The following is a 26,395-nucleotide window of genomic DNA, read 5'->3' as shown; positions in this document are numbered from 1 at the left end:
ATTTTTAAAACTCTTAAAACTTTTTTCGATTTAAGTACATAAAAATAAATTTTTCATATTACATTGGAGAGAGGGAAGGATAAAATAACGATAAAAAGTGTAGAGAGAGTGTAGCTAAAATAGATCTTTTGTAACTATAATGTTGGCATGACAATTCCGGCAATATGGCGTTTACATTGTGGACACTTTTCGAAGCAAGTTTATTATGTTTAAATGCAATTTGTATTTTGAATGAGGAAAGATTTCTTGCCAAGGGTAATAATTAAACACATTCATATTTTCATGGTTTTATTTTAGTCATTCTTTATTAATTAGGTATTTCGTATATTCTCAATGAATAACACATTATAGGTTATGTATTTAAAAAAATAAAGTCCAAAAAATCTGGGTGTATATGTGTGTATTACGTTTTTTAATTGTCATATTAAAATTAACATTGAATATTTTTATTACAGTTGGCTGGGCATCATGGCAAAATGTGCAAGGATTTGGAGAACCTCCGACAATTAAATCACAAACATTAAATCTTATTAAGTCGATACGAACCGTGATGAGGGGTAAGTAATTTTAATGCTGATTATATAAGATTTGTATCATTACATTTTTTATATAATATTACTTTTCAGTTCCTTTGATATTGTTTAATATCTTAACAGTAATTGTGAAGCTTCTGCTTGGTTGAGAAGGAAGAAATACAGGTGTAAATATTGTAATGAAATGTGTAAGTCAAAGTATTAAGTAACGTACGAGAAATTTATTAAATTTATATTATTTTTACCTTTATAATAAAACATTATTTTGTAATATTTGTCATAAGTCTGTTTACAATATAGAATGATAATGGATTAACCATTCCACTATAATATTTACAAATAATAATATTTAGTGTCTCTTTCCTTCTTCTAAATTAATGATAATAATTTATAATTTAAGCAATTAAGGATATGTATCGTCCAATTTGTACTATACAATTATTTGTTCACTTATCCTTATATTTGCAGAACGTTTTTACATCTATGTTTGCAATTTATATAAATTTATGTATAAATACACTTGACAAAATCTACAAATTAGGCCATATTTAATTAGAAAGCTAATGAGTGATATCTCACGAATCATAGCTAAATCATTGAAAATGAAATTGATAGTTTTTATAATTTTAAATTATATTGGCTGTTGCCAATTTGCATTGATGAAATGTATAATAAGATAATTTAATTAATTAGAAAGTATTAGACTTAATTGATCTAAAATGTTTTTTGATTCAAATACTTATAATATCAATTTTTCGATACATTTTAATGTTATTATGCTAATGTAACATGTGTGTAGTTATATAGCAACGCACATATTCAGAAAAATTTAGAAATGATTAATAATGCCAACAGATAGATTGAATTTAACTGAAAAGCGCGAGGTTTCTCTATTACATACTGGTATTAGCCATTTTATAAATAAAATAAGTTTGCGAGAAACTCTCTCGTCCGATCGGTTATAATTCGTCAAAAATTGTTGGTGTTTCGACATTTTCATTGCACGATGAGGATGATTCGCGCGTAAAAATCAATCTACGAATATATGTACGCCTTAAGACTCCTGGGTGCTCACCGCGGCCATATTGGATTGTGACGTCGAAGCGAGAAAGCACACGCTGAAAATTCTTAGATGCCATTTTTTAATGAAAAGATATTTCGATTAAACAGCACTTCAGATGGCTTTAGCACACTCTTAAAAAACCCCGAAAACTATCCTTTTCCCTTTATAATCAATCAACATCTGTAAAATGATCGAGATGTCAGACTTTGACATGCGGAATGACTGCGCATGTGCAAAGACCAGACGGACTGGGCTTCATAATATTACATTTTACAGCTGTTGATTGATTATAAAGGGGAAAGGATAGTTTTCGGGGTTTTTTAAGAGTGTGCTAAAGCCATCTGAAGTGCTGTTTCATCGAAATATTTTTTTATTTCGAAATGGCATCTAAGAAATTTTAGCGTGTATTTTCTCGCCTCTGACGTCACGATTTTGACATGGTCGACAAGGAGCCAGGAGCCTTAAATTGCATAATAAGTATTTTCGCGCAATTACTGATACACGCGCGACTGGAAGACAAACGGTAGCCCACGCAACAGGTCACGCTTCCGCTCATTTCCATTTCAATTATTCCTTCCCGGATCATTTGAATCGTAAATCGTCTGGCCGACGCGCGTGTAAGGTAATCATCGAACGGCGAGATGCGCTCGGCGCCTTCCTCCTTTACAGATTTACGGACGAGAGTAACAGGACGCGCTCTCGGAAGACCCGGATGATTTTCCCGCTAACTTTCTCCCCTTCCTCGCTTTCTCAGGACGAAAGAAGAAGCGCCTTTACGGGATAATTCAATAGCTATTACACCGGATTCGCGGCAATTTGGTCGTGTGTGTGTGCGCGCGCGCACGCGCGCGTGCGGGTAAAACTTATTATTATCAAACATGACTTGCACGAACGTTCACGCATTCGTTACGATGCTCGATTGCATTTCGATGTTTCCTCTTCGATTCTATTGCATTTTTTCCTTGTATTTGTCATTCGAAACGTTTGAATGAGTTACAACTTGAAATTTTTTATAGTGAAAAAAATTGAGCGTGTAACTTTGCGAAACGAGTTTTAATTTTGTATAACTTTCTATTATACTCTTAATGAGACTTACATATAAAATTATTAATTGTATGCTATTATTAGTACGAAATTATGATTAACACACAATTTTTGTGTTTAGATATCATGATAATCGATGAACTCGATTTTAATGTGTTCGATTGATTCTAAAACACAATCAGCTGATTTTATTCAGAAAAAGTTATGTAGTTGCAATCGATTATTAATTAAGCATAAGATATCATTAGTTTAAAAAATTGTATTTTTTTATTCATATATCGTCGAATATGAAATTTTCTATAGTGAAAAAATTTGCGCATATAACTTTGCGAAACGAATTTTAATTTCGCATAACTTTCTATTATACTCTTAATGAGACTTACATATAAAATCATTGACTACGCTATTAGTACGAAATTGTGATTAACAAAATTTGTTCGGATATCATGATAGTAATCAATGGACTTTAATGTGTTCTGTTGATTTTAAAACAGCTTTTAAATCAGCTGTTTTTTTTTTCAGAAAGAGTCACATAGCTGCAATCGATTATTAATTACGTACAAGATATCATTAGTTCGAAAAATTGTATTTTTTTTTATTCGATATAAATTCGATTTTTTTATTCGATTTATACGATATATGAATACAAAAAAATACAATTTTTAGAACTAATGATATCTTATGCTTAATTAATAATCAATTGCAGTTACGACTTTTTCTGAAAAAAATCAGCTGATTTAAAAGCTATTTTAAAATCAATAGAACACATTAAAATCCTTTGATTACCATCATGATATCCATACTCCAAAATTGTGTTAATCACAATTTCGTACTAATAGTTAATGATTTTATATGTAAGTCTCATTAAAAGTATAATAGAAAGTTATACAAAATTAAAATTTGTTTCGCAAAATTACACGCTCAATTTTTTTTCCTATAAAAAATTTCATATTCGATTATATGAATAAAAAAAATACAATTTTTCAAACTAATGATATCTTATGCTTAATTAATAATCGATTGCAACTACATAACTTTTTCTGAATAAAATCAGCTGATTACGTTTTAAAATCAATAGAACACATTAAAATCGATTATCATCATGATATCCAAGCACAAAAATTGTGTTAATCACAATATACTAATAGCATACAGTAGGCATTTTTAAACTTGACCGACAATCGCACGGCGAATAAAAAAAGATTGATCTCACACTTAGATTAATGAAAGAATTTCTAGAATTTAAAATGTAAGGAGTTACTTCACATATGCCTCTCTCCTTCCACGCATATGTGAAGTAACGTTATAACGGCATGGTCGTTTCTGCCAGGAATTACGAGCTCGTTTACGGTGCTGCACGTTGTAAAGATGCAACGCCAATCGCGCGGTTGTGCAAGCATCTCGTTGATCGATGGATCGATCGATATCCGCTAGTTTCAATAAGACACGCAAAATATTATCGTATAGAATATTTGTAGATCTTAAATAGCGTTTGCTTATATATAATTCGTCCCTAATTATCTTCCGAAAAGAATTCACGCCTCTCAGCCTGTTGATGCACTCCGTGTATGCAAAATGAAATCATGTTGGACCGAGGAGAGAAAACGTATCGTTGATTTATCTTGCGTTTATCGCGCGAAGTACGGTATCTAATTAATTAAAACTCGTACGACATGGCGATTTACATGCAATCTGATGACACGCGATTCTACATCACTCTTGCAATTGCCAAAAAAAAAAAAAAAAAAAGAAAACGAGGGTTTTGTCGCGTCAAGATGGATCAGAACGGATTCGTCCAAGTCTGTCCTCGCGATCTATTCTAGATTAATGCGGTATTGTAATAAGACACACGTTGTTGAGTAACGAACGTATACATCCGGTGCGTGTATTCCTGTCAAAAGTCCTGTACCAGACATGCAGGGAATAGCGAAAGCACGGGGAGACCCATTGTAGAGATCCGGAATGTTTTATCTACGCGTTTCGACAAATCTCCGCTTCCCATAACTGGTAACAGTATTGTCTTCATATGCGGATTTCCTCTCTCGACACACTCCTCTCTTTTTTCGCACGCTGGATTTTTCCTTCGCGGCAGATCGGCTTCGCTGATTAAACTTATTGTGAGCTATTAAACTTATTCAGAACCTCAAGTTCCTTAGGAGATGTCTTTTTTCCAGATGTAAGTCAATAATACGGATGGAGAGAATTTACGATTCTTCCTATATATACATTCTCTCTAGCTTTAATAAAGCTCTCCCTTCAATTTTCATTTTAATAACTCACTAAATGTCAAATTAAATTTATATCTCTATGAGTATATATATTGTCGTCGTATATAATAAACTTGTTTTAGACGATGTGTTTTACACATCTCTTATCAGTACACACTAATGAACACAGGAATATTGTTATTTAGAACAGATGATTAAAGACATGACTCGTGTTGCTATAAAACTGGAACGTAGATGGTGCGAGGTCGGTGCGAATTTTTCTTCTTTCGCACGCTGGTGGACGAGCTCGTCTTTCGCGCGCTTCTTGCAAAATTCCACAGAGATTCTCACACGCGTCTCTCTCCACATCTCCCTCCTGCCGATCTCACCATATACTCTCTGACGTGCGGCACTTTCCCTGCTGGATGTCACAGGTATATACGTAAGGTCTTTCAGGACAGATCGGTCGATACCACGCTTCTCTCGGTGTCTTTCACGGAATTTATTTTTAACAAACGTTGCTTCGCAACGCGAAATCTCGTCGCCAAACAGAATCGTGTATAAAAAAAATTCGGGTATAAAAATATACCCGAATTTCTTATGTAAGACGTTTGTTTACATGATAATTTCACATTATTATTTTTAATAGAGAAAAAATATGTTCTTACAGAATTTAAAGATCTTTACAAATAAAATGGGAGCGTGAATTAAGAGAACCGAGCGCGAATTTTATTCATTCTTGTTAAAAAATTATTTATTTTGAACTCGAGTTTAAAATTTATAAGTTTTTAACAAGAAAGAAGAAAATTCGCGCTCAGCTCTTAATTAGCTCGCTCTTATTTTATTTATTAAAATTTTATATTAAAGCCTCTTATTTAAATTTTTAAAATCTTCGTTTTTTATTGCGTATCTTGTCTAATTTTTTAATTAAATGATAGCAATTTATAATACCGTATTTTTTTAATACGAAACTATTGAAAATTGGAAAGTTTTTGATCATATATATTTTATCGTTTTATTTTTATTTAATTTAGATTCTAATTTTCTGCGTTAGATTCTAATTTTTATAAGATAAAATTCTTGTTACGTGAGACCTTATTCCATCACATAAAATAGTCGCAACTCCACTTTAAGGTTTCTAATTTGTGTGGCAAATGGTTTCAGTGTTATGAAAACATGCTTCTCACGCTTGAGAATAAGTTTCTACTGACACGAAAATTATTCTAAACGTGCGCATTTCTCATCTTATATATGAAACATTTATTTTCCTTGTATTTCATTTCCGCTAAGCTTCGCATTTGTGTCTTATATCGAGCGCTCTTTATTGACTTTGAAGAACTCTCACTCAGACGGAAAAGAGATATCTTGTTGATCGCAAGATTGTAACTGGCTCAAACAGCCATTTGACAATCATTTTATAGAAATAGAATTTGTGCAATCTGACGTAGAAGACGTTACTTCTCGTCATCGAAATTGCAATGAAGAATTCGATAAATCCTCTCGAATCTATATAATAATATCGACAATACTTTATTTTATTGACACACTCACCCTCTTACATAACTTTCAAGCTTGATATCGTGGTATTAGCATTCACTCTTTACATAATTCTCAACGCACCTATAATAATTTATAAGGTTTTTCTTATACGCATAAACGTCATCTCACGATATCTCGAAGCTATGCGAAAAATGTAGAGAAAATTTATTCGCGAACAGATATAATCACATTTAAAATTATGTAGCTAAAACTTCGAAGACATACCATAAGAACTTGTGTAATGATTCAATTTCTATAAGATTAATTACACCTTGATTAACTTTTGATTTTTTCATGATGCCTTGCAATATGTGCGACTCTGATAATAAAAAATATTGCTTTTTACAGGCTTTTATATATTAAATATTTATTCTATTTCTAAACAAGATAATTTTCGCGGCAAATATGCTATTTTTGATATTATTTTTTGTCATCTTTTCGAATTTAAAATTGGCTCATTTATTATTCGAAATTTGCAAGGAAAATCTAAATAATCATTGTATCGTAAATGCAGGATATGCCTTTATTGCATGAAACAGCCGCAGATAAATGTCGTCATAAATGTCTAATAGTGACTGTTAAACATGTTAATTAAGTATTTTCAAGAGTGCCTATAGATAATTTTAACGGGATAGGCTTAACTAATCCAATAAAGACGCGACTCGAATCGCTTTCTTAGTTTCTCATTCTTGGCTGTAACATAAAGAGAGGCTTTATCTGTATGACAAGAGAAAATAATTAAAGTTTGATTTGAATTTAATCCAATAACGAAGTGAGATAAAAATTAAATTTAACAATACCAATTCAAATGATCTTACTTGATTTTATCGCCGATAAAACAACTTTTTCTCGCATTTTGAGCTTTTAAATGTCAATGAAGATTATTATTTAACATGATGGCAAAAGAGTTTAAAACTTGAATTATTAATGAATCACATTAGCGAGTTAACGATGTAATAATTAAAAATTGATAGTATGTGTTTTTACATTCGATTAAATTATTTTATATACTACAAAATATATATTATATGTATATTATATGTTAAATGCTCATCTATACCACATACATTTCAATTATTTGATTATTTATTTGCAGTTATCTCGTTGTGAGATTAAATTTCAAACTTCAAAGACAGAAAAAAAATAATAAAAGGTATATCGCAAGCATACCTTCTCCTTAGAAATTACACTTTAGCGAAATCTCCGAACGTACGTGAGACAAGTTCGTACAGCGACTTACGTAATCACCTGTAATCAAGAAACTCTAATGCTAATTTTAAGTTGAGATGGCTCGAGCGAGAAAGGAACGCGACGGCGATGCCGTACGGGAAACTTTTTGAAATTAAAAAAAAAAGAAAAAAACCACAATCCTGCCGGATATCCTTTGGTCGAAATAATGATCCAAGGATGTTCTATTCGTCTCGAATGCAAACGCAGAAGAGTCAAGCCACTTTCGAATCTTGACCGATGATGATCAGATCCCTCTTTCACTCTCTTTTTCTGTCCCGTACGCGATGCCCTTTTGCAACTGGCTTTTTTTTCGCGTGCTCAAATGCTGAAGACTTACATCATATATCCAGGTGGAAAAGTTTGGCCTTTCTTCCCCTTTCCCCTTTCCTCCCCTTTCCCCTTTCCTCCCCGTAGGATAATGCGATCCCATTGCCTCGCGGGTTCGTGAGTGAAAGGAGAAAGGCGCCGATCTCTCGAAACGTCGACGATGAAGAAAAAGAGAAACGGTCGGATATCTTTAGCAGATACAGCGGAGAAAAAAACCCGAGAACCCAGCTCCGAAGCGAGAATTGACGCGTCTCTGATGACCATCACGCGGGGTCACGGGAGACATAATAGAATAGAATATATCGGAATCGCGATAATCATATGATCATTGGACGATTAATGGAGGAAAAGTGAAATTGTAGGAATAGGAGGCAATGGATCGTTCATCCATGCCGCATCTGGACGAGGAAAGAGATTTTAAAAGAAGCACAAGAGGGTGTTTTAACGGTGGCGACGTTCTTTTTTTTTATTCTTTTTTCTACAAAAAAGCCTTTATACAAGTATAAAAAGATGCGTGGTTAAGGATGTAGAGCGTTAAAATGTAGGTATAAAAAAAAAATAGTGTGTATTCGTGGCTTCGCATGTACGTGTCGCTCGACACGGCGGCGTCCGCTCCTTAATAAGGCTCCACTCTTCCTGTTTTACGGTGAACCTTTTCCGCTGAGTCTTTTCGCGGACAGATAGAGGTTGATTAGTCTTCTAATCGACCTTATCCTCTTCGGCGATTTTAGTCAACCTTCAGTTCGAAGGATCTTCCTACGGATCTATCAGCTTTCGATATCCTCGAGGTCTTCAAGATCGGAAGAGCCGAACCGAATTACGCAGCGGACGCCGCGATATAGCGATCGTGTGTAGAATTTTTATTTACAAGGCGCTGATCGCGCCGATCACGTCTTCGGCTTGTCGGCCTCCTCCTTCTCCTCCCTCCTCGTTCTATGAATGTCCCGACGAAGCGTCGGGAAAATGTGTGATGTGTGTCTGGTGTCAGCGATTGCGCCTACCTCCTTACGATATCACTGATCCTCGCGTCTCGCGCGACTGACATCGATGACAGCGACGATTGATGCGATTTTGGTACGATAGACTTCGGCACCGTGCCGACTGCGCTCGAGATTTCGAGCGACCGAGAGTCTCCCCCGAAAGAAAAAAAAAAAAGAAAATAAACTGGCCACATGTTCACATCATTCCCGCGCGGACCCCGTCTTGTCGAAGCGACGACTGTTGGATTCCCGACAAGTCAAGGGTTCGGACGAGATGCTGCTCCGGAGACGATGCGCATTCGTTCTCTGGCGAGTCCCGGGAGACCCTGATCCGTTGAAGCGACGACTATTTTGATCCCCAACGGACCAGGCGTCGTCCCACGGATCGCCATCTCCGCTTTTCGCGCACGTTTCCGTCTGACGGATCCTCTAACTGGATCCCTGGCGTTGATCGAGGGTTGAAGCCGCGAAGGCGGCTAGGGGAGTCAGTTTTCGGCGAAACTACGGATCCGCTCGATACTTTATTCCTGGTATCGACGACCTTCCGAGTTGACAAGCCTGAGGAATGTATCACTCGTGAGAGAATCTGATGCGTAGACAATTATGACTCTTTTTCAAGTGTATCTGATCTTCTCTGTAGTCTTTTTACATTATATTTTCAACTGCGTCTCGGAAAGTAGTCGTTGTCGTTGTCGTCGGCCGGTGCCATTATCAACTCCCATTCTTTCTCTCTACTCTCTCATTCTCTCATTCTCTCTCTCTCTCTCTCGTCATCCAACCCCAAGATAATCCTTAGAACGGCGCACCGTAGCTACTGGACGGCCTGCTGGGCGCTCCGTAACTGCTGCTAGGTCCGCTGGGGTAACCTCCGCCTCCGCCGCCTGTGGTAACTTGATTGAATTGGGCAACCTGGATGGCCTGCCTGATGGCCTCGAGATCGATGCCTACGACACGGGCCTGATAGCCGCCAGGCACGCCGTATTGCGTCGATGGGGGTGCGCCGTATTGTGAGGATGGGGCAGCGTAGCTGGAACTAACTCCGCCACCGAATCCGCCGCCGAATCCACCGCCCGCTTGGGACTCCTCCTTCAGAAGGATCTGTCGGATCTGCTCGAGCAGGGCACTGTCCACGGTAGCACCCTCGCTGGTCTGACCACCGGGGGACACCTGGGTGTATCCGCCACCGCCACCGCCGCCGAAGGAGAGACCACCGCCGCCGCCACCGAAGGAGTAGCCACCACCACCGCCACCACCGCTCGGTCTGCTGTAACTGTAGCCGGAGGACACAGGCGGCTCAGCCAGGGCGAACCCAGCCAGACCGACAATCATACACTGTAACAAGCAAGAGGAAGGTGAATGTTATTTCAGTTTGGGGGATGTTTATGTAAGTATGATAAATTTACACTCTAATCCTTCAACGAATATTTGTACTTTAAATTATATTACTATATAGCCACACACAGTAACACAGCCACATTTGTCAAAATATTTTTTTTAGAAATTGAAGAGGTAAAAATGTTGATTTTTTGCAATGATTGCTTATTGAGATGCAAGGTCTTCTTAGAGATCGGATTTCTGTCTATGCATCTCGCGGTATAGAATGTGCGGCTATAATTTTATATATCGACACTTTTCTTGGAGAATTTTCTGATTAGATCTAAGTTAATATATAAATGCATTCATTCCTGGTATTATGCAATTGCGTCTTCATTGTGTTAGTTATAAAGCTTAAAATATATAGAATAGTTATATAATATATAGAGCAGTTCCATCTATTTTTGAGAGTTTTGTAAAGAATTAATCTATCGTGTCAAATAGAATTAAAAAAGATGAATTATAAAAACAATATAAAAACATATGTATATTAATTGAAAAAAGAAAGCATAATTTATACAACTTAAAAATGATATGTTTAAAAAAAATATGTCTCTTTATATAAAAAGAATGTATTTAGAATTAAAATTGTTTTTCTACATTTTAAATATTACATTTTGAAAACATGAATGTGTGTATTATAAATTTTTCTAGAGTAATTGTGCAAAATTGCGAAAAAAGATCAATGAAGCATTTTTTAAACAAACCTGGAAGAAAAAAAATCTAATTTTGGATTACTTAAATTAGGGAGCGCTTTTTGGCTTTAATTTTTTTTTAAAGATGTCACTGTGTCACAAGCTATACATTTTCCGCGAAAAATCAGAGAGGCACGTATGACAGGGAAAGCTGCACCATCAGATCTATCGGTCAGTTAATGTGAAACTCGCATCACGCGAGATTAGAGACAACGGCGTGATGTAGGGCACGATGATTCGGTCATCGTTTGCTTTTTTTTTTATCTTGACCAGGATCTCGGTCACACACATTTGATCCTTTCTCTATTCCCTTGCGATCTCTCCCACCCACACGCGCATCCGTGCACCACATATTTCCTCGCTTGCTTTCTTTTCTGTTTTTAAGTTTCCTCCCCTCTACCGTACCTTAATTGTAAATAAATATGAAAAAAAGAAGCGTGCTTACCGCGATCAGAGGATTCATGTCGGCTTCTGCGATGCCGCTCAGTTCTGTGACTCCGTGGAAGGTAGACCGGAGTCATTTATACCCCTGGGCGAAGCAGGGGGATATAAGTGCTGGGGCCCCCACGAAGAAGAGACGGGGGCTTCTCGCGAGTGAGAGTAATTCAGAGTTGTGAGACGATTCCCTCCTTTCTTCCACGACGTCGTGCTTCTCTCTTTCTCTGTCGAAGTCGAAATATTCACCTGTCCCTGTTCGCGTAGATCACTGGTATGTACTCGAGATTTGAACGATGAAAAGTTGCGAAACGTTGCGGCCTCTCGATAGTCGTGTCGTGGGTCCCTAGACTTGTGTCCTAGACCTAGACTCCTTTGGTCGAGTGCTTTGTCGTAATGACAGTCTCGTAAAAGACCTTTGCCTCCGTTATCTGTTAAAGGCTGTACGTATCTTTTTAATCTATATTTTTTTCTTGTGATTGCGGCAATATATATTATGACAGTTGTGATAAATAGACATTGAAAATGGAAATAATTTGATATCTTTACATATAAATCGCATTTGTGTATGACAGTTCGTGAGAAATTAATTTTATTCTGTGATCATTATCTTATATTCAAATGTCCTATATCATATTGAATTTTTTAATATTTTTATCTATTTTTTTAATTTTTATCTCTTATTGAATATTTCTTATTATGATGCAAATATAGAAAAATCTTTTACTTCAATTGCTAAAAATTAATTTTAATACATTTCTATTTTCTATCGCAATTGTGTCATGATAGACGATTAGAGGATACATTCATATATAAATGCTGAGTTAGTCAATTTATTAGAAATAAATTTTATCGTAAAAACAATATATTTGTACACATTAAATTTATGCATACATTAAAAGTCAGAAGAGTGTTCTTTGTCTATCAATATTCTCTTTTCCATGAATGTACAAAATAAAATATGGTCAAGTAAACATTGTTATATGATGACTCCAGTTGTTACAACATTGTGTTGTAATATATTGCAAGCCTCTGTAATAAAATGCTGTGCGTATGCCGTATTTTACCATATAATTTTGCACGACAAGAATATGAAACATTTCTTATGAGAGACATTTAGAATTCTACCTTGATAAATTACCCCGAAATTCTTTCTTTATTAGAAAATACAATCATGTTATCATATACTCAAAAAATCAAGCGATATTAAATGAGATCCAATTTTCCAAAGTTGTGTTATTTTTTTTATATATTATACACATACACACATATATATTTGTTAATCTAATAGCTAATTTAATATTTTATGATTGCGAATGATTTGATTAAGAAACTAATCTATAACTTGAGAAGATAAATATTTTTATTTTTAATGCTTTCTCAAAAAATTCTGAAAGAGGTAGACTTAATATAGATACATAAAAATATTGAGAAAAAATATATAATACTCTCTTTCTTTTGATAATTATAAATAAATGATTATTAATGATAATTATAAATTTCATATAATTTTTTGCTTGTAATGCTACAATAACGATTATAAATCCTTTTTCGTAATATTGCTGTCTCATTCACTATATAAATATTTTTTAATCGTAATTTAAAATCTTTCTTTCTAATGTATTAATTTTGTTTCACTCTTTCATTTGCACAGTGTCATATATAATTAGCATATCAAATTTTTGTTACATCGTAAGATAAATTCCTACCTGCTTTTAAATATCTTCAATCTTATTTATAAATTTTTTTTCACATTTAAATATAAATTTAAACGTAAATGTTATATCATAATAACAAGAAAGATTCTAAGTAATAATAAAATTATTTATGCGTTAATTATAATTATTGCGATTTTATGGTTGCGTATGCTAATAACTTTGCAGTTCATGAATACAAATTCAGGTTTATTCGGCTAATCTATGAGAATATATTACATAACAAGAACAAAACTATAAATGGGTACATCTCACGTAACACGTTTCTTTTGTTTGTACAATGTGTAACACCGGATGTACATACATTGAAACATTTCTTCATTGAACATTTTCATTGATCATTTTACGTCGTAAGATTTTTTTATTTTACACTACCATGATCTTTCTTTACAGTCTAAAAAGTTCAATGATTTATTTTATGTTGTTATTTAAATTACACCCTAATTAACAAAAGACAGATAAAATTTATTCAAACTTTTTGTATTTAAGATTAAAAAATGAGAAGTTATTCACAATCATACAAAAACATATCCCATTATTTATTAAATAAAAAAAATATATAGGTATATATTATATATCTTTTTGAAGTATTATAAATTATTAGAATAAATAATAAATACAGAAATAAATTTAAAAATTACTATGAACTATTAAAAGAATAGAAGCAAATTCATTATTAACGTTAAAGAAATTATGATTTGTTTTATGACACTAAAAAATTGAATGAATGGATCAATTTAATTTAATTATAAGGAACAAGGAACTATATATATAAAATATTTATATGTAATAATATATTCAGTCTCTTTTCAATCTCGTAATACCGACTACTTAAAGAGCGGCAGGATAACAACAGGCCAATTCTTATACGTCGAATAGATCACTTGAAAGAAAGTTGCCAGAGCAATTTCGAGAGTGCTTAAGGTCATGCGGTCAATAATCACGTCACTCTCGATTCAGCTATTGACGTATCCACTAGGAGAGGATCTTCTGATCCAGCGCAATATTTAACATTTCTCTGAGCGAAGGCAATTGTAGCATTGCATAAGTTTTGTAATAATCTACGTGTATCTTGAAAAATAAGAAAGAATCAATCTTATATAAATGTTCATGTTTCGCATCTTAATATACATATCTTTCTTTACAAACTTCAACTGCTTCGGTTATTGCAACTCACAATTAATGTACCTACTTTACTGACAACAAATATTTTAAATTTTAAGCAAGGAGAGAGAGAACTAGCGCACTAGTAAATTTGTCGATTAACGATTTGTTTATTCATCGAGAAATGTCTCTAGAATTTGTTTAAATATCTTTTAATTAACATTTCATTGCGCACGTGAATTTGATACAAACTTGAAAATTAGCTATTCCCCAGCACGATAGGTTTACGTATGATTTCACTTACGATTCCACTTATATACGAAATATACGCATGCTGTTTCAACATACAGGCAATCAGTATATAGGCAATAGTGATAGAGATAGAAATTAATGAAGACGGAGACAAGCCGCAATATTTTACGATAATGTATTCTTGCAATAGTGACGCGGGAGATAATGAAACAAAGTTGCGGTACAGACGAAGATAAATCATTTACGTTCGGCAATTTATAAAGGTCACGCGTAAGCGCAGATTGAACGATAGAGAGCACAATCATCCGACGAAGTCACGAACTCTTGATCGTTATGGAAGGAGAATCCGACATCAGGAAGAAAAGTACGTGCTTTGCCAGAGCATTGTATCATCCGCGTCTGCTAAAGCTTCCGTGCATTCGAATCGACGTAATCATCGACTTCGGGGTAACTTGCATGCATCAACAAGCACATTAAAATATTCCATTATAAAATGGACGATTAATGGAGGAAAAGTGAAATTGTAGGAATAGGAGGCAATGGATCGTTCATCCATGCCGCATCTGGACGAGGGAAGAGATTCAAAAGAAGCACAAGAGGGTGTTTTAACGGTGGCGACGTTCTTTTTTTTTATTCTTTTTTCTACAAAAAAGCCTTTATACAAGTATAAAAAGATGCGTGGTTAAGGATGTAGAGCGTTAAAATGTAGGTATAAAAAAAAATAGTGTGTATTCGTGGCTTCGCATGTACGTGTCGCTCGACACGGCGGCGTCCGCTCCTTAATAAGGCTCCACTCTTCCTGTTTTACGGTGAACCTTCTCCGCTGAGTCTTTTCGCGGACAGATAGAGGTTGATTAGTCTTCTAATCGACCTTATCCTCTTCGGCGATTTTAGTCAACCTTCAGTTCGAAGGATCTTCCTACGGATCTATCAGCTTTCGATATCCTCGAGGTCTTCAAGATCGGAAGAACCGAACCGAATTACGCAGCGGACGCCGCGATATAGCGATCGTGTGTAGAATTTTTATTTACAAGGCGCTGATCGCGCCTATCACGTCTTCGGCTTGTCGGCCTCCTCCTTCTCCTCCCTCCTCGTTCTATGAATGTCCCGACGAAGCGTCGGGAAAATGTGTGATGTGTGTCTGGTGTCAGCGATTGCGCCTGCCTCCTTACGATATCACTGATCCTCGCGTCTCGCGCGACTGACATCGATGACCGCGATGATTGATGCGATTTTGGTACGATAGACTTCGGCACCGTGCCGACTGCGCTCGAGATTTCGAGCGACCGAGAGTCTCCCCCGAAAGAAAAAAAAAAGAAGAAAATAAACTGGCCACATGTTCACATCATTCCCGCGCGGACCCCGTCTTGTCGAAGCGACGACTGTTGGATTCCCGACAAGTCAGGGGTTCGGACGAGATGCTGCTCCGGAGACGATGCGCATTCGTTCTCTGGCGAGTCCCGGGAGACCCTGACCCGTTGAAGCGACGACTATTTTGATCCCCAACGGACCAGGCGTCGTCCCGCGGATCGCCATCTCCGCTTTTCGCGCACGTTTCCGTCTGACGGATCCTCTAGCTGGATCCCTAGCGTTGATCGAGGGTTGAAGCCGCGAAGGCGGCTAGGGGAGTCAGTTTTCGGCGAAACTACGGATCCGCTCGATACTTTATTCCTGGTATCGATGACCTTCCGAGTTGACAAGCCTGAGGAATGTATCACTCGTGAGAGAATCTGATGCGTAGACAATTATGACTCTTTTTCAAGTGTATCTGATCTTCTCTGTAGTCTTTTTACATTATATTTTCAACTGCGTCTCGGAAAGTAGTCGTTGTCGTTGTCGTCGGCCGGTGCCATTATCAACTCCCATTCTTTCTCTCTACTCTCTCATTCTCTCATTCTCTCTCTCTCTCGTCATCCAACCCCAAGATAATCCTTAGAACGGCGCACCGTAGCTACTGGACGGCCTGCTGGGCGCTCCGTAACTGCTGCTAGGATAACGTGCGCTGGGGTAACTTGGAGCATTGAATTGGGTGTTCTGTTGGGACCGCACGATGTCCTTGATATCGATGCCTCCGCCGCCTGGGGTAACTTGATTGAATTGGGCAACCTGCATGGCCTGCCTGATGGCCTCGAGATCGATGCCTACGACACGGGCCTGATAGCCGCCACCCCCAGGCACGCCGTATTGCGTCGATGGGGGTGCGCCGTATTGTGAGGATGGGGCAGCGTAGCGGGAACTAACTCCGCCACCGAATCCGCCGCCGAATCCACCTCCCGCTTGGGACTCCTCCTTCAGAAGGATCTGTCGGATCTGCTCGAGCAGGGCACTGTCCACGGTAGCACCCTCGCTGGTCTGACCACCGGGGGACACCTGGGTGTATCCGCCACCGCCACCGCCGCCGAAGGAGAGACCACCGCCGCCGCCACCGAAGGAGTAGCCACCACCGCCACCACCGCTTGGTCTGCTGTAACTGTAGCCGGAGGACACAGGCAGCTCAGCCAGGGCGAACCCAGCCAGACCGACAATCATACACTATAACAAGCAAGAGGAAGGTGAATGTTATTTCAGTTTGGGGGATGTTTATGTAAGTATGATAAATTTACACTCTAATCCTTCAACGAATATTTGTACTTTAAATGATATTACCATATAGCCACACACAGTAACACAGCCACATTTGTCAAAATATTTTTTTTAGAAATTGAAGAGGTAAAAATGTTGATTTTTTTTGCAATGATTGCTTATTGAGATGCAAGGTCTTCTTAGAGATCGGATTTCTGTCTATGCATCTCGCGGTATAGAATGTGCGGCTATAATTTTATATATCGACACTTTTTTTGAGAATTTTCAGATTAGATCTAAGTTAATATATAAATGCATTCATTCCTGGTTTTATGCAATTGCGTCTTCATTGTGTTAGTTATAAAGCTTAAAATATATAGAATAGTGCAGTTCCCTCTATTTTTGAGAGTTTTGTAAAGAATTAATCTATCGTGTCAAATAGAATTAAAAAAGATGAATTATAAAAACAATATAAAAACATATGTATATTAATTGAAAAAAGAAAGCATAATTTATACAACTTAGAAATGATATGTTTAAAAAAAATATGTCTCTTTATATAAGAAGAATGTATTTAGAATTAAAATTGTTTTTCTACATTTTAAATATTACATTTTGAAAACATGAATGTGTGTATTATAAATTTTTCTAGAGTAATTGTGCAAAATTGCGAAAAAAGACCAATGAAGCTCTTTAGCATTTTTTTAACAAACCTGGAAGAAAAAAAATCCAATTTTGAATTACTTAAATTAGGGAGCGCTTAAACTTTTTGGCTTTAATTTTTAATTTTTTTTTAAAGATGTCACTGTGTCACAAGCTATACATTTTCCGCGAGAAATCAGAGAGGCACGTATGACAGGGAAAGCTGCACCATCAGATCTATCGGTCAGTTAATGTGAAACTCGCATCACGCGAGATTAGAGACAACGGCGTGATGTAGGGCACGATGATTCGGTCATCGTTTGCTTTTTTTTTATCTTGACCAGGATCTCGGTCACACACATTTGATCCTTTCTCTACTCCCTTGCGATCTCTCCCACCCACACGCGTATCCGTGCACCACATATTTCCTCTCTTGCTTTCTTTTCTGTTTTTAAATTTCCTCCCCTCTACCGTACCTTAATTGTAAATAAATATGAAAAAAAGAAGCGTGCTTACCACGATCAGAGGATTCATGTCGGCTTCTGCGATGCCGCTCAGTTCTGTGACTCCGTGGAAGGTAGACCGGAGTCATTTATACCCCTGGGAGAAGCAGGGATATAAGTGCTGGGGCGAAGATGAGACGGGGGCTTCTCGCGAGTGTGAATAATTCAGAGTTGTTAGACGATTCCCTCCCTTCTTCCACGACGTCGTGCTTCTCTCTTTCTCTGTCGAAGTCGAAATATTCACCTGTCCCTGTTCGCGTAGATCACTGGTGTGTACTCGAGATTTGGACGATGAAAAGTTGCGAAACGTTGCGGCCTCTCGATAGTCGTGTCGTGGGTCCCTAGACTTGTGTCCTAGACCTAGACTCCTTTGGTCGAGTGCTTTGTCGTAATGACAGTCTCGTAAAAGACCTTTGCCTCGGTTATCTGTTAAAGGCTGTACGTATCTTTTTAATCTATATTTTTTTCTTGTGATTGCGGCAATATATATTATGACAGTTGTGATAGATAGACATTGAAAATGGAAATAATTTGATATCTTTACATATAAATCGCATTTGTGTATGACAGTTCGTGAGAAATTAATTTTATTCTGTGATCATTATCTTATATTCAAATGTCCTATATCATATTGAATTTTTTAATATTTTTATCTATTTTTTTAATTTTTATCTCTTATTGAATATTTCTTATTATGATGCACATATAGAAAAATCTCTTACTTCAATTGCTAAAAATTAATTTTAATACATTTATATTTTCTATCGCAATTGTGTCATGACAGACGATTAGAGGATACATTCATATATAAATGCTGAGTTAGTCAATTTATTAGAAATAAATTTTATCGTAAAAACAATATATTTGTACACATTAAATTTATGCATACATTAAAAGTCAGAAGAGTGTTCTTTGTCTATCAATATTTTCTTTTCCATGAATATACAAAATAAAATATGGTCAAGTAAACATTGTTATATGATGACTCCAGTTGTTACAACATTGTGTTGTAATATATTGCAAGCCTCTGTAATAAATGCTGTGCGTATGCCGTATTTTGCCATATAATTTTGCACGACAAGAATATGAAACATTTCTTATGAGAGACGTTCCGTTTAGAATTCTACCTTGATAAATTACCCCGAAATTCTTTCTTTATTAGAAAATACAATCATGTTATCATATACTCAAAAAATCAAGCGATATTAAATGAGATCCAATTTTCCAAAGTTGTATTATTTTTTTTATATATTATACACATACACACATATATATTTGTTAATCTAATAACTAATCTAATATTTTATGATTGCGAATGATTTGATTAAGTAACCTAATCTATAACTTGAGAAGATAAATATTTTTATTTTTAATGCTTTCTCAAAAAATTCTGAAAGAGGTAGACTTAATATAGATACACAAAAATATTGAGAAAAAATATATAATACTCTCTTTCTTTTGATAATTATAAATAAATGATTATTAATGATAATTATAAATTTCATATAATTTTTTGCTTGTAATGCTACAATAACGATTATAAATCCTTTTTCGTAATATTGCTGTCTCATTCATTATATAAATATTCTTTAATCGTAATTTAAAATCTTTCTTTCTAATGTATTAATTTTGTTTCACTCTTTCATTTGCACAGTGTCATATATAATTAGCATATCAAATTTTTGTTACATCGTAAGATAAATTCCTACCTGCTTTTAAATATCTTCAATCTTATTTATAAATTTTTTTTCACATTTAAATATATATTTAAACGTAAATGTTATATCATAATAACAAGAAAGATTCTAAGTAATAATAAAATTATTTATGCGTTAATTATAATTATTGCGATTTTATGGTTGCGTATTCTAATAATTTTGCAGTTCATGAATACAAATTCAGGTTTATTCGGCTAATCTATGAAAATATATTACATAACAAGAACAAAACTATAAATGGGTACATCTCACGTAACACGTTTCTTTTGTTTGTACAATGTATAACACCGGATGTACATACACTGAACCATTTCTTCATTGAACATTTTCATTGATCATTTTACGTCGTAAGATTTTTTTATTTTACACTACCATGATCTTTCTTTACAGTCTAAAAAGTTCAACGATTTATTTTATGTGTTGTTATTTAAATTACACCCTAATTAACAAAAGACAGATAAAATTTATTCAAACTTTTTGTATTTAAGATTAAATATGAGAAGTTATTCACAATCATACAAAAACATATCCCATTATTTATTAAATAAAAAAAATATATAGGTATATATTATATATCTTTTTGAAGTATTATAAATTATTAGAATAAATAATAAATACAGAAATAAATTTAAAAATTATTATGAACTATTAAAAGAATAGAAGCAAATTCATTATTAACGTTAAAGAAATTATGATTTGTTTTGACACTAAAAAATTGAATGAATGGATCAATTTAATTTAATTATAAGGAACAAGGAACTATATATATAAAATATTTATATGTAATAATATATTCAGTCTCTTTTCAATCTCGTAATACCGACTACTTAAAGAGCGGCAGGATAACAACAGGCCAATTCTTATACGTCGAATAGATCACTTGAAAGAAAGTTGCCAGAGCAATTTCGAGAGTGCTTAAGGTCATGCGGTCAATAATCACGTCACTCTCGATTCAGCTATTGACGTATCCACTAGGAGAGGATCTTCTGATCCAGCACAATATTTAACATTTCTTTGAGCGAAGGCAATTGTAGCATTGCATAAGTTTTGTAATAATTTACGTGTATCTTGAAAAATAAGAAAGAATCGATCTTATATAAATGTTCATGTTTCGCATCTTAATATACATATCTTTCTTTACAAACAGGTGACTTCAACTGCTTCGGTTATTGCAACTCACAATCAATGTACCTACTTTACTGACAACAAATATTTTAAATTTTAAGCAAGGAGAGAGAGAACTAGCGCACTAATAAATTTGTCGATTAACGATTTGTTTATTCATCGAGAAATGTCTCTAGAATTTGTTTAAATATCGTTTAATTAACATTTGATTGCGCACGTGAATTTGATACAAACTTGAAAATTAGCTATTCCCCAGCGCGATAGGTTTACGTATGATTTCACTTACGATTCCACTTATATACGAAATATACGCATGCTGTTTCAACATACAGGCAATCAGTATATAGGCAATAGTGATAGAGATAGAAATTAATGAAGACGGAGACAAGCCGCAATATTTTACGATAATGTATTCTTGCAATAGTGACGCGGGAGATAATGAAACAAAGTTGCGGTACAGACGAAGATAAATCATTTACGTTCGGCAATTTATAAAGGTCACGCGTAAGCGCAGATTGAACGATAGAGAGCACAATCATCCGACGAAGTCACGAACTCTTGATCGTTATGGAAGGAGAATCCGACATCAGGAAGAAAAGTACGTGCTTTGCCAGAGCATTGTATCATCCGCGTCTGCTAAAGCTTCCGTCCATTCGAATCGACGTAAGCATCGACTTCGAGGTAACTTGCATGCATCAACAAGCACATTAAAATATTCCATTATAAAATGCATTAGCATATTTTCCCAACGGTCGAAGCTGCATCGGATATTTTCCAGGCGACAATAATTTTAGATTTCATTTTTCTTTTTTATATTTTATATTTTATTTTATATTTTATACTTATATTTTAGTTGCGTATTTTATATTTTATACTTATATTTTAGTTGCGTATTTTATACTTATATTTACATTGCGTTTAGTTCGCGACTGACTTGCAAAGTACAATTGTTCGCTAATGGAGAAACTGTCCTACAACGCACACGTGTCTTCTCATCAAATAATAATCGATGTCAAAAACGTAATTAAAACACAATTAAGAGAGAAAAGTCAGCGATCTATTCACAACAGGATGGCAGATTTGAAGGTGCCTAGAGGAGGAAGTTCATTACGACCGTCCGACGGATGTGTCCGACTCCTTGGTCTCTGGTAGGGCGATCAGAGGTGGGAGGAGAGGGTGATGGTACTCGCTAAACGAGAGGGAAAACGCTTTCTTCGGTGAGGAATTTAATTATCCGGCCTGTGAACTCTCGACCCACTTCTTCACGCGCGTTATGACCCCCTATATCTGGTTCGCCATTCTTCCTCGCTCGACTTCGATCCGCTCAATTTATTTCTCCTTTTTTTCTTCCTTCCTTCTCTTTCACGATTCGCCCTCGTCCCCCAGTAGCTGAAGAGATCGGCGAGCAACATGCGAGAGCGGTTTTTTAACGATTACTTTCACGTGTCCTTGCTCGCTCGATGTTAGTAGTACAACCGTACTACTAACTGTCAAACTGTGGAGGACTGATTCTGTGTACGTGCACAGTTCTCCCTATAAACGGCATGTCATTAGTAAAGAATTTTTTTTCACGAATTTACGCGGTCTTGCGGATGGCTTTGCCCCCGTTGCGTCAACAATGTTACATTCGATTACGCAAAAATGACTGCAATCGCTGACCCGGGCTTGTACATTCGGTTCTCGAAGAGAGATCTTTTAACGTAAATATCATTTGTACGATAAGGATAGCTACTCTCAACATTTGCCAGCAGTTTGCATTTAATAATTATTATCCTCGTTTGTTTCATATTTATATAAATTTATGTGAAAATATCTGCAGAGATTATAAAAAGAAGACTCTGTATCTCTTATTTCAACATTCGCAATATTTATCTACGTTTCTTTACTTTTAGGTTTCTGAAAATTGATTTTATCCACAAGTGTGTTTAGCAGATTGCGAATGTGTTAAAGAATAAAGTGATTTTTGTGAGGAATCAAAAATATCTTATAAACATACTTACGAATATCTATGGTGCTATGTAAAAATTTCTCGAGGTAAATTTGATATAATTAAATTAAATATTTAATTGCGCTAAGTGAAACTAAAGAGCTACTAAGCTATGCGTTATCTTTTCTTACACTTTAGAAATATCCAAAAATATTTAAATAAATAGAAATTTTTATCCGAACACAATCTACATCCTTACTTACTTAGTATATTTAAGTTAAACTGTTGATCAAATAATTGAATACTACTTCAAATCATATGATTTTAAATCAAACACTCTAGCGATAGATGTCTTTAAATTTTTTAGACATGTGGTTACACAAGAATATAGGATATAGAAAGAATTTATTATTTTAATTAATTATTCATTATTTTAGAATTTATCTTAGAATTTATTATTTTAATTAATTATTTATTATTTTATATCGAAGAGCGATAATGATATAAAGCAATATTTAAATTCTCGAATAATTTTACGAAGTATGTTACTCGGAAACAACATTTTCTGATAGATAATACCTCCGCTTTCTGTTATTTACTGATATTTTTCATGTATATTTTAATTATAGCGATTAATATCTGTCACTTCTGTCAACATATCGTCGGCGACAGGCATCGTTCGGACCCCGGTAACGACGAGGTGCGAGAATGCTTCGACGTTTAGGAGAATCTTAAATCATCGACGTCAATGACAACTATGAAATCCGGAGATAATGTATGGCTCGTGCTATCGCGATGGCATATACATATGTGAGTAAAAGATACGTATACATACGATGCAGGGCTATTTTTATCCCAGAACAATTTATTTATTAATTAATGCAAATTTCGACCTTGATGGGGAGTAAGCAGCGCGAATTGCGGAAATAAAGAGTAAAACATCCACCATTTCGCCGATATAACTGATGATATTTTTATGCAGAGCATAAAAAGAAAAGAAATAATGACGCAGAGGATGCAGATAATGAATACGTCATTACATAACTGCTATTCTGATCTTATGCATATATTTGACTGTGCTATTTTTCCATCGCGATTTTCATTTCTTCTGTTTGAAATTCTCACGGTGATTTAGTGGCCAGTCGCGACGATTGAAGGTACGATTTATAACAGTCTCTCTCTTCCTCTCTTTCTCTCACATCTTGCTACTTCCATAAAATTACAAAATGATCACGTTACATTCATCTATCTTGATTCATTTACATCTCTCTCATAATTCCGCCCAGCAAATGAAATGTAACGTTTATATTTGAAGACATTAATTACTTTCGTATAAAGTATATTAATGTGTAACGATCTTGATGCCCCTCTGGTGAACTTAATTAATATTACGAATTGCGAAAAACATTTAAAGACAAAATATCGATATGAATGCATGATATATTGAAAGTTAAATATTGGTGTTTAATGTCAAGAGAGCAATTTTTTTGCTAATTTACAATTTTGTTTTTAAACATGAGACCTTTTAAATATAAAAAGGGAAAGCACACGATGAAACTTCTATATTAAAAATAAAATTTTCTATTTGATCCTTTTTGTTCGAATACGCGTTGTTGATAAATTTAAATCTTTTATTACTTAATATTTCTTTATTTCTCTTCCGGTGAACTTCCAACTACAATCTATTCAATTTCCATGTAATTTCTTAAGAATAACGAACGATTCATCAATCCTCGAGAACTTTGAAGTCGCAAAATCTCTCGTGGCAATTTGCGGTTTCGGCTTCCTCGATCGTAGGCGACCGCGATCACGTCGGTGATGATTCGAATAACATTCCGGAGCCTCTCCGAGTGACGTCCTAACGTATGCGCTGCATCCGAGTTTCTCGGATATTAACATTGCACGATGGCGCGGAATAAAGGGGGGCCTCTGAATCACATCGAGCTAAGGCGACTTGAACTTTCGCTCCGAGCTTCTCTCTTCTTCCTCGACGACGTCTCGTTCGTCTCGTCATTTTCTTCTTCGCGTTCCACGACGAACTTCCTCTCGAAGCATCGACGTGACGTGATCGATTCGGCTTCGCTGTTACCGGATAATTTTTATTTTTAATTTCATCAGCGTTTGTCACAATTAAAGAACATTTCGAGCTCTCTGCGCGATTGAACGTGTCGCATCCGAGGAATTAAAAAGTTGTCGCAACTTTTAATGAGTTTGCATTTTGCAAAATGTACATGTGCAATTATTATAGACGTGCCTTCAGCACAATCGCGTTTTTATTTCTCTATGCAAAAAAATTTCTAGATGTCGCAACAAAAATTATCGCTATTTTTTGTATCTGATAGAATATCGTTTGTCACAGATAGAATTATCGTTTGTCACAGATATAATTTTTTAGTTCTGTCTCTGTCATTTAGATTGATTACGTGCAAAATATATACGATATTGCAATATGTGCTAATCATTTGTCTACCTCAGTTAATTTTTTGCACCTAAAAAATTTTTGCTACAATTGCAAAACCATTTTTTTAAGTGTGTAATATCAAAGTCTCTTGAACTCATCCTCTCGCAATTCCTGATTGTGTCAATGTTCATCGAAACCGTAGAAGATACTTATTATCAATAAGAATGTTGATATAGTAGAACGATAATGGAAGAATTTCTTGTAATTCGACATTTTGAGATTTACCTTTTCAATATTACATTACTCACACAATTTTCGATACATTTTAGTACTGAATTATTTTTTTTTTTACAACACGCGCGATATACTTCTATATCGTCGAGAAGTTATACAGAAGATTCTTCCGCAATTTTCCTCGAAACCGTAAAATTGATTAGTCGGTCAATAAAAATGTTATATCACGTCTCTCGTAATCGTTACCGGGTTACGCATTTCTTTTCCCTCTCGAACGCGCTCGATTAATTAGCTGCACCGCGAAAACTTGATTAGTCGCATCGTCCGCCGCGATTATATTACCGTATAACTACAAGTATGAATGTAACATCCGACGTAGGTTACAGTTCAAACTTTCACATCTTTTTATATCGAGAAGAATTTCGCCGAGAACGAGCAGGTACAAAATTCACTTGTACACCAAAAAAGCGAAAGTCATAATCTTCGTGTCATATTAATAAAAAAACATTTAGGAATAATAAAATAAAATAATTTTTAAATGTCAGAATGTGTAGTGTTATGTCTATTACTGCGTTAGGAATAAATTTTGAATATAATTACCATATAATTAGAAAATGTAAAAAAGAAAATTTAACGACTCGATTAAGTCCTAATTGGTGGTCAAAAGACACAAGTAGCCCCTGGACAAAAGTAACTACGTAGTAACGCTTTAGAAAGCGCAATCGTCTACACGCAAGATGCGATGTTTACAAGATTAATGGACAACGTCGAGAGAGTCACGACAA

General features: G+C 35.3%; 3 protein-coding genes and 1 long non-coding RNA gene across 4 annotated transcripts; 2 read left to right on the top strand and 2 right to left on the bottom strand.

Annotated features, from left to right (window-relative positions):
* Window positions 1–130: 130 nt before the first annotated feature.
* On the top strand, window positions 131–849 carry LOC145946534 (immediate early response 3-interacting protein 1). The gene is made up of 3 exons (XM_083056178.1): window positions 131–255; window positions 456–557; window positions 627–849. The coding sequence occupies exons 1-3, from the start codon at window positions 165–167 to the stop codon at window positions 680–682; spliced, it is 249 nt and encodes an 82-aa protein (XP_082912304.1). The 5' UTR covers window positions 131–164; the 3' UTR covers window positions 683–849.
* A 7,533-nt stretch (window positions 850–8,382) lies between these two features.
* LOC145946553 (uncharacterized) lies at window positions 8,383–11,492 on the bottom strand. The gene is made up of 2 exons (XM_083056224.1): window positions 11,438–11,492; window positions 8,383–10,255 (listed from the first exon to the last, which is right to left on the bottom strand). Exons 1-2 carry the CDS (start codon window positions 11,453–11,455, stop codon window positions 9,716–9,718), a joined length of 558 nt encoding a protein of 185 aa, XP_082912350.1. The 5' UTR covers window positions 11,456–11,492; the 3' UTR covers window positions 8,383–9,715.
* Window positions 11,493–15,107: 3,615 nt separating this feature from the next.
* Window positions 15,108–18,239, bottom strand: LOC145946535 (uncharacterized). The gene is made up of 2 exons (XM_083056179.1): window positions 18,219–18,239; window positions 15,108–17,030 (listed from the first exon to the last, which is right to left on the bottom strand). The coding sequence occupies exons 1-2, from the start codon at window positions 18,234–18,236 to the stop codon at window positions 16,431–16,433; spliced, it is 618 nt and encodes a 205-aa protein (XP_082912305.1). The 5' UTR covers window positions 18,237–18,239; the 3' UTR covers window positions 15,108–16,430.
* A 2,445-nt stretch (window positions 18,240–20,684) lies between these two features.
* Window positions 20,685–24,409, top strand: LOC145946537 (uncharacterized). The gene is made up of 4 exons (XR_014427058.1): window positions 20,685–21,729; window positions 22,119–22,265; window positions 22,941–23,082; window positions 23,605–24,409. It is a non-coding gene; the product is annotated as an uncharacterized LOC145946537 (long non-coding RNA).
* Window positions 24,410–26,395: the final 1,986 nt, after the last annotated feature.

This window comes from Prenolepis imparis, unplaced genomic scaffold (genome assembly GCF_030444845.1).
Source record: "Prenolepis imparis isolate NDT839.2.m4 unplaced genomic scaffold, iyPreImpa1.0 SCAF_17, whole genome shotgun sequence".
NCBI lineage: Eukaryota > Metazoa > Arthropoda > Insecta > Hymenoptera > Formicidae > Prenolepis > Prenolepis imparis.
This window is presented reverse-complemented; position numbering and strand designations above follow the sequence as displayed.

Excerpts from the sequence above, each read along its gene's own strand:
- LOC145946534 (XM_083056178.1), top strand. The coding sequence starts at position 165 with ATGGCGTTTACATTGTGGACACTTTTCGAAGCAAGTTTATTATGTTTA. Across the intron at positions 256-455 it reads GGAAAGATTTCTTGCCAAGG|TTGGCTGGGCATCATGGCAA; the intron begins GTAATAATTAAA and ends TTTTTATTACAG. Across the intron at positions 558-626 it reads GATACGAACCGTGATGAGGG|TTCCTTTGATATTGTTTAAT; the intron begins GTAAGTAATTTT and ends ATTACTTTTCAG.